Source organism: Phaseolus vulgaris, chromosome 7 (genome assembly GCF_000499845.2).
Source record: "Phaseolus vulgaris cultivar G19833 chromosome 7, P. vulgaris v2.0, whole genome shotgun sequence".
In the NCBI taxonomy this organism is placed as follows: domain Eukaryota; kingdom Viridiplantae; phylum Streptophyta; class Magnoliopsida; order Fabales; family Fabaceae; genus Phaseolus; species Phaseolus vulgaris.
The window spans coordinates 24454328-24467028 of NC_023753.2; the positions used below are offsets into that span (position 1 = coordinate 24454328).

Consider the following 12701-nt stretch of genomic DNA (forward strand, 5'->3'; position numbering starts at 1 on the left):
TAAACTTATACCTATAATATTATTTTCACACCACCTAAATATTTATAAAACAATCAAATATATGCATTAATAATACTGATAATAATAATAACTTCAACATTAGTACTTGTTAAATAACATAAACTACAACTTAAAAATTATAATAATATAAAAAATAATATTTAAAATACTAAAGATTTATTTTAAATATTAAATTTAAATTATTATAAAATAAAATAATTTTTTGTTAATTATTATTATTTTAAATATTACTTGTTTTTTAATATTAATGATTAATTTAATTATTTAAAAATTTGTGAATATAAATTAAAATTAAATTAATTATTAATTACACAATTATATTATTAATAAAAAAATTATAGTCTACATAATTTATTAGAGTAGTAGTTTTTAATAATTAATATAAAATTAGATCATTCATTCTTATTAATAATGTAAGCATAATGTGAAAATAAATATTAATTTTTTATCATTAATAATTATACTTTATAATATTTTATAAAATATTAAATAATTTAAATTAAATATTAATGATATTATTAATTTTCACATTTTAAATTTAGTTATTAATTTTATATTAAAATAATTTGAAATATTTCCATATTATTATTATTAATTGTAATTTATATATTTTTTTATATTATTAACAAATCTAAAATATTTTTAATATTAAAAATAGTTTCTACTTTTAAAATTCATACAAATTTTTTTAAATCGTAAAAAAATATTAAAGGTAATGTTTAATAGAATTTATGTATTATATTATAAATATTAATTCATCAAAGATAATTTATTTTTATAATTCTTATTATAATGTTATTTTATGAATTGAAAAAATACATAAAAAAAGCCTGCGTGAAAGTCAATTTACAGTAGAAGTTTTGTCCATGTCAAATCGTATAGTTGGAAATCAATTTTCTTTCAAAGATGATGTTTTTATCTGAAAGAAACGTGACTCTTCCTTGGTGAGTCTATTCTTTCTATAGATAAAAGATTTTCTTATTCTTACAATCTAGCAAATTAATAGGAATATGAAAATTAAAGAAATTATAGATAGAGAAATCATAAAGTTCTGATCATAAAATGAATAATATTTTAGATAAGGTGAATAATCATAATAATATTATCTAAAGGAATTTGAGGTCTATAAATTCACATGATTTTTGAGGATGAAAAAACATACCAAATACAAATTCTCATTGTTTTAGTCTTCAAGAAAAAATGAAAAACGATTTCAAGACGAACCTTTGTTACCTTTAACCTTGACTTGACTGTGAAACTCGTTTTGATATACTACTTACAAGTTAAAACTAAAAATAATTTAACTACACTTTCCTCATTTTATTTTTTAAAACACCACAAAATCATAATAATAAAACTGTAAGCTCGAAAACGAAAATATATTACATACTGAAATTACGTTTATCCAACATACTTTGGATTATGCTATTTTGATATATATTTTTAGTTCTGGTTAATTTCTTAAAGAAAAAAAAAATCATTTCTTCCTTGGTGGTGGGGTTCTATAATAAATGCAAAAGAATAAAAGAACAGGGATGTGTGTGCGATATCCATGTGAAATTCTCAGCCAGAAAAAAAAAATAGCAATAAAAATGAATAAATAAATAACGTCTTCAGACTGAAATCAGAAGTGTGTCCGATCGCGCGGTGAGTTCAATAAATTGAATAATCAAAACCGGCTTTGATCAATCACCGAACCGTTGTACCATTCTCTAACGTAGCGTGTGTTTCACTCCGTTCCGTTCCAATGGCGGAAACCTCTGCTCTATGCTTCTCCACATTCAGATTCTCTTTCGTTCCGTTCCGTTCTCCTTCCAAGACCTTCAACTACTCCTTCCCTTTCTCTCCTCCTTCTGCTCCTCATCCTCGCCTTCTCCATTTCGCTCCCAAGGCCTCCCCCGCCGGTAACTTCTCCGGCGACGATTCCTTCGCTTTTTTCCCCTGGTCCGATTCGGTTAACGGTACGCTCTCCCTTTAACATCGCTGATTCTGAATTTCAAAATTTGAGGTTCCTTTTCAATGTTTTCACTTTAAGCATGGCAATTGGAATTGATTCTGCCAATAAGTCAAAGCAAAGAGCTGTAGCCTTTTTTAAATGTTTATAATTAGAGATTTTTGTGAGTGTGGATTCATTTCACTTGTGATTTTATCCCAATGTTTGCATTTTAAAGCAATTAGTTGAGGTGATCAATATCAGATTCAGGAATTATTATATATGTATTAATTAATTGATGAGTTGTTTTCCTTTATGTTTGCGACTTCTCAGAAATTCAATGGGTTCCTGAGGAGAGAATTACGTTGTTCACTGCTGATGGACTGATCCAGATCGGTGGCTCCATGGTTCCTCGCCGTGTCCGCTCTTCTGATGTATGAATTGTAAAATTTTATTCTTTTCAGTTTACAAGTTAACAATTAGAACGTAGATGAAATCTTGAATGTGCTGCTGGTTATGTTTAGTCCACCACATCTATTTAGCTCCAAAATCTTGATTCATGTTGAGAAAATCCTAACAGTCATTTTTATTGATGATTGATAACTTTAACAAACATTTTAAAATTCACACAAAAGCTCTTGGGGTTGAAGTTTGACCAAACAAAGCACGTGTCTACCTAAAACTCATGTTGAACGTTTAATTCAGTAAGAACAGGGAAAGGTCTGCATTATTGAAGAGGCTTGGAAACTATTTCAAGAAATTAGCTATCTTAAAAGCTTAGACGGTTATAGGTGGAAGTCCAATTTGCTTCTTATCATGTTTATAAGGTTTTCATTCTCTGCTTGCTAATTTTAGTATACTACATCTACACAGTTAGGCTCGTTGCCCTTTTACTCCTCATGCTGAAAGGTATCTTGGTGTTTCATATTGAATACTTGGCCATAGAATCAGCTTTTTAACCCAAGACAGTACAGACACAACATTCACTTTTTTTAACCTTTCTCATCTTTGACCCATGCTTGTTTACAGTACATTTCAATGCTTAATCTTCTTTTCGATTGGCTAATATATTGTTATGCTTCACAGAAGAAGCAATGGAAATCAAAAACTACACAAAAATTCCAACGGTTTCAAGAAAGTAATTACATGGATCCAAATCAAGGCCTTTGTCTGGGTGCACTCTTTGATATTGCTGCTACTAATGTGAGCACTCGATCTTTTAACTAAACCTCCTACTCAAGAGTATAAGTCATCCTTTGCCATCTCATAATATGAACTGCCCTCTTTCTAGGGACTTGATATGGGCAGAAAACTTTGTATTTTTGGTTTCTGCCGTTCCATTGAGATGCTTAGTGACGTTGTGGAAGACACTGTTTTAGAGCATGGTGGGGAGGTATGCTATAGTTTTTTCTTTCAATAAAGCTCTTGCATTCTGGTTCTTAGATATGTTGAAGAAAGTTTAGTCAAAATTGCAAACCATTGTTAAAATTTGACGAGACTACCTTGTCTGAGGATAATCTCTAAAAAATAATGCTATAGAGAAAAAATAGGGATAAAAAACCCTCATCTTGCTGCACCATTTCATTTAACTCTATGGAGGTATTTGGAAGAGCTTTAATGGAACTTATTTAGTTATTTGAGCCTGTGAAAATAGCTTATGACTCCTGTAAACTCTTTTTAACTTTATTCCATAAGCATCTTAGTAAAACTTATTAGAATAAGTTATTTTCAACTTCTTCTTTCTATAATTTATTGGCTAAAATTTCTCATAAACTCTTGTGTGATAAGAACTTGATAAATTGTTAGCGATTCCACGTCAAGGAGAGATATGACCAAATTATATTATACAAGTGGATATAAAACTTCATCTTATGAATAAGTTTTGTAAGGTTAAATAAACTTAGTATCAAAACATATCCTAATGATATTTATTGGACCTATATTGTGGCATTTGCTATCAAGCTGCTATTGGACCATACAAAAATATTTAGTTTTATATTTGGGATGTCCAGTCCTTGAGTTGAGGGGACATGCTAGTTTAATAAAGTTTAGTCAGGCTTAAATCCACTTTATAAGATAAATAATCACTTGAGGAAGTTATTTGCTCCAATGTAACCTATTTCCGGGCTCACATTAATATAATTTTGCAAATGTACACAAGCAAGCCAACGGCTGTGCATAATGATTGTATTCTTTTGTTTTCCAACAAATTTCTACCTACAATATTTCGTGTCTTTAAATATACCAGTCTTTTTCGGATCAACTTTCAATTCTTGTTATCTTGTTGAATTGAAAAGTACATGTTAGACAATTGTAGAAGTTGGAATTGGAAGACCATTCTCCTGCCAGTATCGATCATTAACTAGATTTAGACTGGGTGCTTGTGAATGAAAATTGTATTCAGCCATTTTCGCTTGGTTTTATCAACTTACCTATTAATGTGTAACTGGATTTTTATGGGGAATTACATGTCTGGTAATCCTGGAAGCATTTTACGAAGCAACTTTTCCATTGATGTATAGATGTTTTCTTCTAATATAGTTTCAACCCAAATTCTCAGAACATTAGAACCCGTTTACATGGCAGGTTATTGCTGCAGAGAAGGCAAGCAAAGGTGATTTACATGAAAAGCTAACCATGACTGTTGCAGTGCCATTATTGTGGGGGGTTCCACCAGCTTCTGAGACACTTCACCTAGCTGTTAAAAGTGGTGGAGGGATTGTAGATAAGGTCTATTGGCAATGGGACTTTCTGTAAATACATATTTGAGGTCCCCTAACCATTCTTTCCGTGCTCTGTACATAAAATTGTATCTCTGTATATGTACACAAAATTAATGTCATGGTATATCTCTACTTGTACAATAAATGATTGTCATGACAGTATCGAGTGTCCGTTCATTGGACCATAATGAACAGTACTTCTTGACATTCTAAACCTTGAACTTGAAATTTGACTCTAAAAAGTTATTTGCAATACATCTGCCCATAATTGAAAGGTCCGATGGACTCCAAGAGTAGACGAAAACCAGGGCAATCAACTAGCAATGCAAATGGGTTATGGAATTATAGAACTAAATGCTTAAGCTGTTGGAAAGAAATGGAAGTGCTGTAATTCATCTCTTGATAGTGTAAGATTTTGTTTTTCTCTCTCATGTTATTATTGGGCTTGTGAACATATAAATGGGATAAATTTTTATGGCAAATGCTCATTGCACCATATCAATTTCAACATGCACCCAACCTGGTAAGGGTGGGCAAAAAATCCAAATTACAAAATCCATAATTATCCAAATCCATATTTTTGGATTTTAAATCCAATCCATTTAATTGGATATGGATTAGATATAGATTAGATACATTTTTGGATTATCCAAATTGCATTTTGGGTTGGATTTTGAGTCAAGACAATTCGGGCCCAGGTTGAGCAAAGTCGGCCCAAGTCCACGTCAAGTGAAGTCGTCCGGACCTAAGTCGAATCGAGTCGGTATGGGCCAAAGTCGACCAAGTTGTTATGGGCCAAAGTCGAGCCGAGTCAACCCTGGGCCAAGTCGAGCTGAGTGGTCAATATTAAGTCGAGCCGAGCAGGCCCGAGCCAATGTCGAGCAAAGCGGGCCCGGGTTGATATCGAGTCGTTCGGGCCCGATCCGTTGTCGAGTGTTTGGGCCTGGGCCGATGTCGAGAAGAGCAGGCCTGGGCCGATGTCGAGTGTTTGGGCCTGGGCCGATGTCGAGAAGAGCAGGCCTGGGCCGATGTCGAGACGAGCAAGCCTGGGCCGATGTCGAGTTGAGCAGGCCCGAGTCGATGTCGAGTCGAGCGGGATTGGGCCGATGTCGATCCGAGCAGGCCTGGGTCGTTCCGAGCGGGTCCGGGCCAATGTCGAGTCGAATGTCGAGTCGTACGAACCCAGGCAGATGTCGAGTCGTACAGGCCCAGGACGATGTCGAGTTGTACGGGCCTGGACCGATGTAGAGTCGTCTGGGTCCGGGCCCGGGCTGATGTCTAACCGTCCGGGCCCGGGTTAATGTCGAGCCGTTCGGGCCTATGCCGATGTCGAGATCAGCAATCCCAGCCATTGGTGAGTCGAGCAGTCCCGAGCCAATGTCGAGTCGTCCGGGCTCTGGCCGATTTTGGGTCGTCTGGGCCCGGGCTAATGTCGAGTCGTTCGAGTCCAGGCTCTGGATGTCGAGTGGTCTGGGCCAAGGTCGATGTTGAGCCGAGTTGGTCCACGTCCAAGTTGAGTCGGCTTAGGCCCAATTCGAGCCAAATTAGTCTGTATCCATATCAGGATTTAGATATCTGGAGCACATTTTTTAACTCCACAAATTTTTATCTGGAATGCATTTTTAATTGTGTTTCGGATTTTTCTATTCGAAATGTATTTTTTTATTTTTGAATTATTTTTACTTGATAGGGTAATTTTGGAAATTTTGAAAAATGATAGGGTGAATGTTCAAATTGATATCGTGCAGGAAGAAATTGCCAATTTTTATTCGAGATATATTTATGAAGTTAAAATAGAAGTTATTAAAAATCATTAAAAAAATTCATTTATCTATGATTCCATTAATAAAAACTATGTAACCCATCGATTAATAAGTTTTATGAATAAGCATCTAGTATATCTATAAAATTATTTTAAAAATTAAATTACTTATCTCTTTCTCAGTCCCATTAGTTTATTTGAAGTTATATTTTTTAGTCATATATGTGTTAAGATTCTCACTTGTTACTGAAGACCTGCAAGGAAATATATTTAATAGATACTCTTAATTAGCCAAAAGAAAATAATTGATGATTTTAATTGCATTTTTATTTGAACTTCCTCATAGGCCGCATAATAGACTAAGAAGCATATAAGTAAATGAACAAGAATTTTAAATAAGAATTGAAACTCCTCGATAAATGATATTATCAAATAGTTTTAGCTTCATCTTAAGTTAACGATTACAATCATTATAGTAACATTATCATAAAAATATAGAAAGAAAAACAACAATAATAAGACATTATAAAATAGATGGATGGCTAGAAGTAAAGAAAAATAAAAGTAGGGAAGATTTAAGATATTACGAAGAAAGATACATCACTTATAAAAGTTAAAGATGAATTTTGTGTTTTTTCAAAGATTAGACTCGAAAAAACTCTTCAGATACTCATAGGTGATGAGAACCATTCTCTAATTTAATATCTTCAAAAATTATTTTACAAGAGTCAATCATTACTATTTATAAGACAAATCATCATCAAATTAAAATGGACTAAATGAATTGTATACCCTAACATGTATTGGTTCATTTTTTAAAAAAAAACTTCTTTCATAGACCTTTTGAAATTCTATCTACGAGTTCATAGTCTTTAGTGCTAACAACTTTTTGTGAGCAAAATAACCTCTTGTTTTTTTAATAATTACTAAGTTTCTTCTCTTATAAAGTACTATGACACTTAAACGTTGATCAAACTCCTTCACTCCCACTATGAACACTATTGATTGCTTTCCCATAAACTTTATTCATCAAAGACACTTTGTTAACTTCGTCGAGATGGAGAAGGTTGGATGCCTTGTTCATAGGGTTTTTGACCAATTGATTGGGTTAAGTTCTTGAGTCTATGCAACTCTTGAAACTATGACATCTATAGTTAGTTATAGGTATTAGTTAAGCCCAACAAAGATAGATTCACTATTAAGATGGAGGGGAAGAGAGTGAAAGTGTCTCCTTACTTTGTTGTCAAGGGGACACTTGAAGGAGGAAGGTGTTGTGTCTTCACCAACTAGTAGGATGAAGACTTAGATGTCGCAATTGTGGATTATGTTGTGTGATATGGCTAGATCCAAGTTTGGTGATGTTGTTGTCGTGAGAAGCTTTATCGAAGCTTCAAAACTCCCTCCCTTAAGTAGAATGGTGTAGAATATTTTGTTGAACATTATGCTCCATCATACTAGATCAAAACATCATGTAACAAAGAATGACAAGTTCGTGTTATATCATGTATTGAGATTAGAAAATATGATCTCAAATATGTTGCAATGATATCCACACATTCAAGTCAACAAGAGGTATATAAAAGATAATAAATGCACAATAAATATAAAAGTCTTTGTCTATTGTGACTTTTTTTTATCTATATAAACCTAATTAACTATCCAACTTTGTTCTAATATTAAATTAATATTTGATTTAGTAATTAATCATGTAATTTTCATCATGTTAGTTAATTTAATATAATATATCATTGTATATAAGAGTACAGTAAGTATAAAAAAAATATAAGAATGGCGATAATTATAAGGAGACAGAGATAATTATTATCGAACAATAATAATTAAACTTTCTAATGAGAATGTAAATATTTTATAACTATTATGATTTTTTTTCAATGATATTTGTTGGATAAATTTTTGTGTTTGGCGGAGAGAGAATGCTATATTCTTCATTTCTCCAGAGAGATAACACAGTTAAATAATATATTTTTATAAATAAATTAATTTTTTTTTTGTTATTAAATAAAAATAATTTAATTAACTCTATTTCATTTTTATTTTAAAATTTACGGTTAAAAGTTAAACAATAAAGGCTATGCCTTTGACTTTTGGTACGTACTTTTAAGAATAATGTTTATGCTGAAGTAAAACCACATGTTTATGTGAATTCAAATATTAAAAAGTGAAGAATATAATAATTGACATATTCAAGGAAATAATCAAATCATCGTGGCTTACTTTGTACAACAACTATTAGAAGAAGAAGAAAACTATATTTTTCTTTTCAACACCTCTTAATCCTCGTGTTCATAAAATTAGAAACATGAAAGTTGAATTTATAGAAAAAAGAGAAAGAAATATGAAATCAGGAAAACATTTTGGAAACTAATTTCATAAAAGAAGATCTTAGTCCAAAAAGATCAAGATTTTCTTGAAACTAGAAAGGTTAGGAATTCAAGAATAGGAAACTTCATATTAAATAAAATAATAATAAATTGAATAATATAAAAAATAAAAAATATTACTTTAGAAATATTAAGTTAAAAACGAAATTTTGATATTTTATATAAATTTTTTTATAATTCATCATTATCAAATCTGTTCTCTCAAAATAGCTATTAAGAAAATTAAAAAAAAAATTGATATATCGATCACTTTTATTGAAATATAAATTTTAGATGAAGAGATACACTACAAGAAAATTCAGAAATAGAAACCAATTTTTAGAGACAAAATTTAATTAGTTATTATAGTGACTAAATTAGATATTATTTTAGAGATTAAAAAAAATTTGGTTTCTAAATTAGTTTCTATTATTTTTAAATAGTTTCTAAATTGGTGTCTAATAAGCAACCAAAATTTTTCTACCAAATTTATAATTTAAATAATTGGTAGCAAAAACCTTATTGCTATTTAAACACTAATTTAGAAACCATTTAACAATAATAAAAACTAATTTAAAAATCAAAATTTTTGTAGTCTCTAAAATAGTCTTTAATTTAGTTCCTATAACAATTAATTATTTTTTATCTCTAAAAATTAGTTTTTATTTTATGATTTTTTTTAATAATAATTTTTTTATTACAACAGACTATGTTAATATACACTTGTTAAAATAATATCTTTTAAAAAAATGTTTTTTTTATAATATTTTGACTTTTGTTATAGTATATCAAACACTATTCAACTTTAGATGTAAAACGAATTCTCAAAATTTACATGTAAAACCATATACTAAATTTTCTTGGTCATATCTCGTGTGAATGCAAACAAAAATGGTGAAGAAGTCAATGCATGTTTTTGGCTTGAACTTTTCCATCACTAATTTCCTTGGAAACCAAACTATTTATTTTTTTATTCTGAACAAATAAGTAGCAGCCACCAACCAATGACTTATCCAAGGCACCATTATCTTATGCTCATATATTTTGGAGCCTTTTGGGTAATTTTCCATAACTATTCCTTCTTCATGGGATGCATGCTTTAATTAAATACTATCTTTTAAATCTCTGTCCCCCTTCTTTGATTTCTTTATTATTGCCTCACTTTCAACTCAATATTTATGGACATTTTGTTTGCTATTATATCCAAAGGGTATTTTTAATCATTTAAAACAGGATTATGTGTGTCTTAAATTCATAAGCTAACCCTAAATAATTTGGAATGTATCTGTACCGGTAAAGAATAAGGAATAAGAAATACGCATTTAAAGAAGATATGTTTCCCGGGTATTCCGGAGTACGACTGGCAAGACTTATCCATAACCACCCTGAGTCCAAGGGATAGAAAGCCCATTAGACAATCCTATAAATATTGTGCTTAAGCCAGAGAAAGGTACATTTTCATTCACTTACTAAATCACACTTAGAATCTCATACTTACTTGAGCGTCGGAGTGCCTTCGCAGGTACCCTCTCCCGCTCGACCGAAGGAGGCACCAAGAAGGAACGACCGACCGAAGGAAAAGAAGATCGACACATAAGCAATTATACTACGTCAACCGACCATGCCTGACCCCATCTCTCCACTCAGGTACAATATCAAACAAAGGACAGGAAACATTTCTCAACAAACCAATTGTATAAACACTAAACTTTTTTTAAATATTGAATACTCTTTTCAGTCCTTTATTTATATATATATATATATTTTCTTCTAATCGTCAAAAATATTTTTTAAAGATAAAATTATGATTAAACTGATATTCAAATTCAAAATAATGATTAACTCTAATTATATTATTATTTATCAAAACTTAAATTTAAAACTTCTGCATATGTATAGTATAAGTAATCTAATATTCTATTGTTTTTCACCATGTAAATATATCAAATCAACATAAATTACAGTACTATGAAAAAAGATTAGTTTTTATAGTTTAAAAAATTTGACAAACTCAAGATGTAAAAAAAAAAAAAAAATTAATTAAATTGATTTATTTATACTTTGATTTCAATTATATATATAAAAAAGAATAAATGAAAATAACGTGGGAAAAGAAGTCTTACGTAAATTCTAATAATATAAAAAAGCTATGATTTTTAAAATATAGATTATATTTCAATTTGCATTAAATTAATTAGTATTTTTTGCATTTAAATATACAAATCAATTCAATTTTTTTGTTCTTTTTAAATTAGTCAACTATCATTTTTTACTTGGTCATTTTATAAGCAAGTTTGACATGGCTACTAGCCAGTGATTTTCTACTTATATTGTTTTGCTAGGTTAATTAATTATAAATTAATTTCATGAAACAGTTCAAAGGATTTAGACAGCATCATTCAATAATTGTTGAGTGATTTGTTTTAGGAGACCCAATTTTAGTCTCACAAAAGATCTAAGATTACATTTTCTTGGAGACTTTCTATTTTGTTTAAGTTTTACTGAAATTGTTTGTATATATTTTTACTTTACTTTATTATTTTAAATAAATTTAACTAAAACGAGTATTGAAAAATATGTTAAAAAACATGTTTCTTTTAGTTGTTGAAACGTGTAGAGTATTGTCCTAATAGGTTTTGAAATAAAAAATTTAAATAAACTTTTTAAACTTAAGTCACTATATTTTTTTAATCAAAACAAATCAGTAAAATACATAATTTATTATTATTGTTTCTAAATTTTATATTTATTATCATTACACTCTATAACAAAACCAACAATAAGGTTATCCCGACTAACAAATTCAACTTTCACTAAACAAAATAAACTAATTTTAGAGACAAAAAAATAATTAGTTGTTATAGTGACCAAATTAGAGACCATTTTGAAAACTAAAAAAAAATTTGGTTTCTAAATTAGTTTTTATTATTGTTAAATGGTTTCTAAATTGGTATCTAATTAGATAACAATGTTTTAACTACCAATTATTTAGATTCTAAATTTGGTAGCTAAAACTTTGGTAGTTAATTGGATACTAATTTAAAAACTATTTAACAATAATAGAAATTAAATTAGAAACAATTTTTTTTAATCTCCAAAATGGTCACTAATTTGATCATTATAGCAACTAATTATTTTTAATTTCTAAAATTGGTTTTCGATCAATGATTTTCTTGTAGTGTCAATGGAGTTATTTATCATTTTTCTAATTTAAGAAACTTATATGATATTGTCTTATAAATTCAAGGATTAAAATCAGGTTTACTTTTTTATAAAATATAAAATTAACAAATAATTATTAAGGTACATAATATTATCTCAATAATTATAACCATGTAAAAATTATCTAATTAAGAGTATATTCTTGCTTGAACCCAATTTTTAGAAGTCAACAAAATATCGAACCTCTTTTTTAATATACAAAATATATGACAATAGACAATAATGGAAACAAAGGAGCACAATTTTTATTCTGAGTAGCTATTACTATTATTTATTTTCGAATTAATTAATTATATTAAATGAATGTAAAATTATTCTTTAATTTTTTTGTGAATTATCCATACATTCTTTCAATTAAAAACTAATAATTATTTAGCTCCTAGGTTTAACCTTAATTCTATAAGTTTTAGTTTTATCATATAAAAATATGGTATTCAATTCTAAAACCCTAAGTAAACTACTAAAATTTCGTGAGATTAATCAACAAATAAGTAAACTATTAAGAAGTAAATTTTTAAGTTTATTCAATCTTATAAAATAATTAATTTATAAGATGAAATTTGTATTTATTTATATACTCTAAAATATTATAATATTTAATTGATATGTGATTTTTAATATAAACAATCTATGGTGATAGAGGATGAAGTAAATGAAAT

General features: G+C 29.3%; 1 protein-coding gene across 2 annotated transcripts; it reads left to right on the plus strand.

Moving 5' to 3' along the window:
• Positions 1-1562: 1562 nt before the first annotated feature.
• Positions 1563-4891, plus strand: LOC137828783 (uncharacterized). Of its 2 annotated transcripts, XM_068635464.1 has the most exons (5): positions 1563-1982; positions 2288-2388; positions 3041-3157; positions 3246-3347; positions 4541-4891. In XM_068635464.1, the coding sequence occupies exons 1-5, from the start codon at positions 1769-1771 to the stop codon at positions 4709-4711; spliced, it is 705 nt and encodes a 234-aa protein (XP_068491565.1). In that variant the 5' UTR covers positions 1563-1768; the 3' UTR covers positions 4712-4891. The 2 variants fall into 2 exon arrangements, with proteins under 2 accessions (XP_068491565.1, XP_068491566.1); XM_068635465.1 differs by lacking the exon at positions 3246-3347 and having other exon boundaries at positions 1638-1982.
• Positions 4892-12701: the final 7810 nt, after the last annotated feature.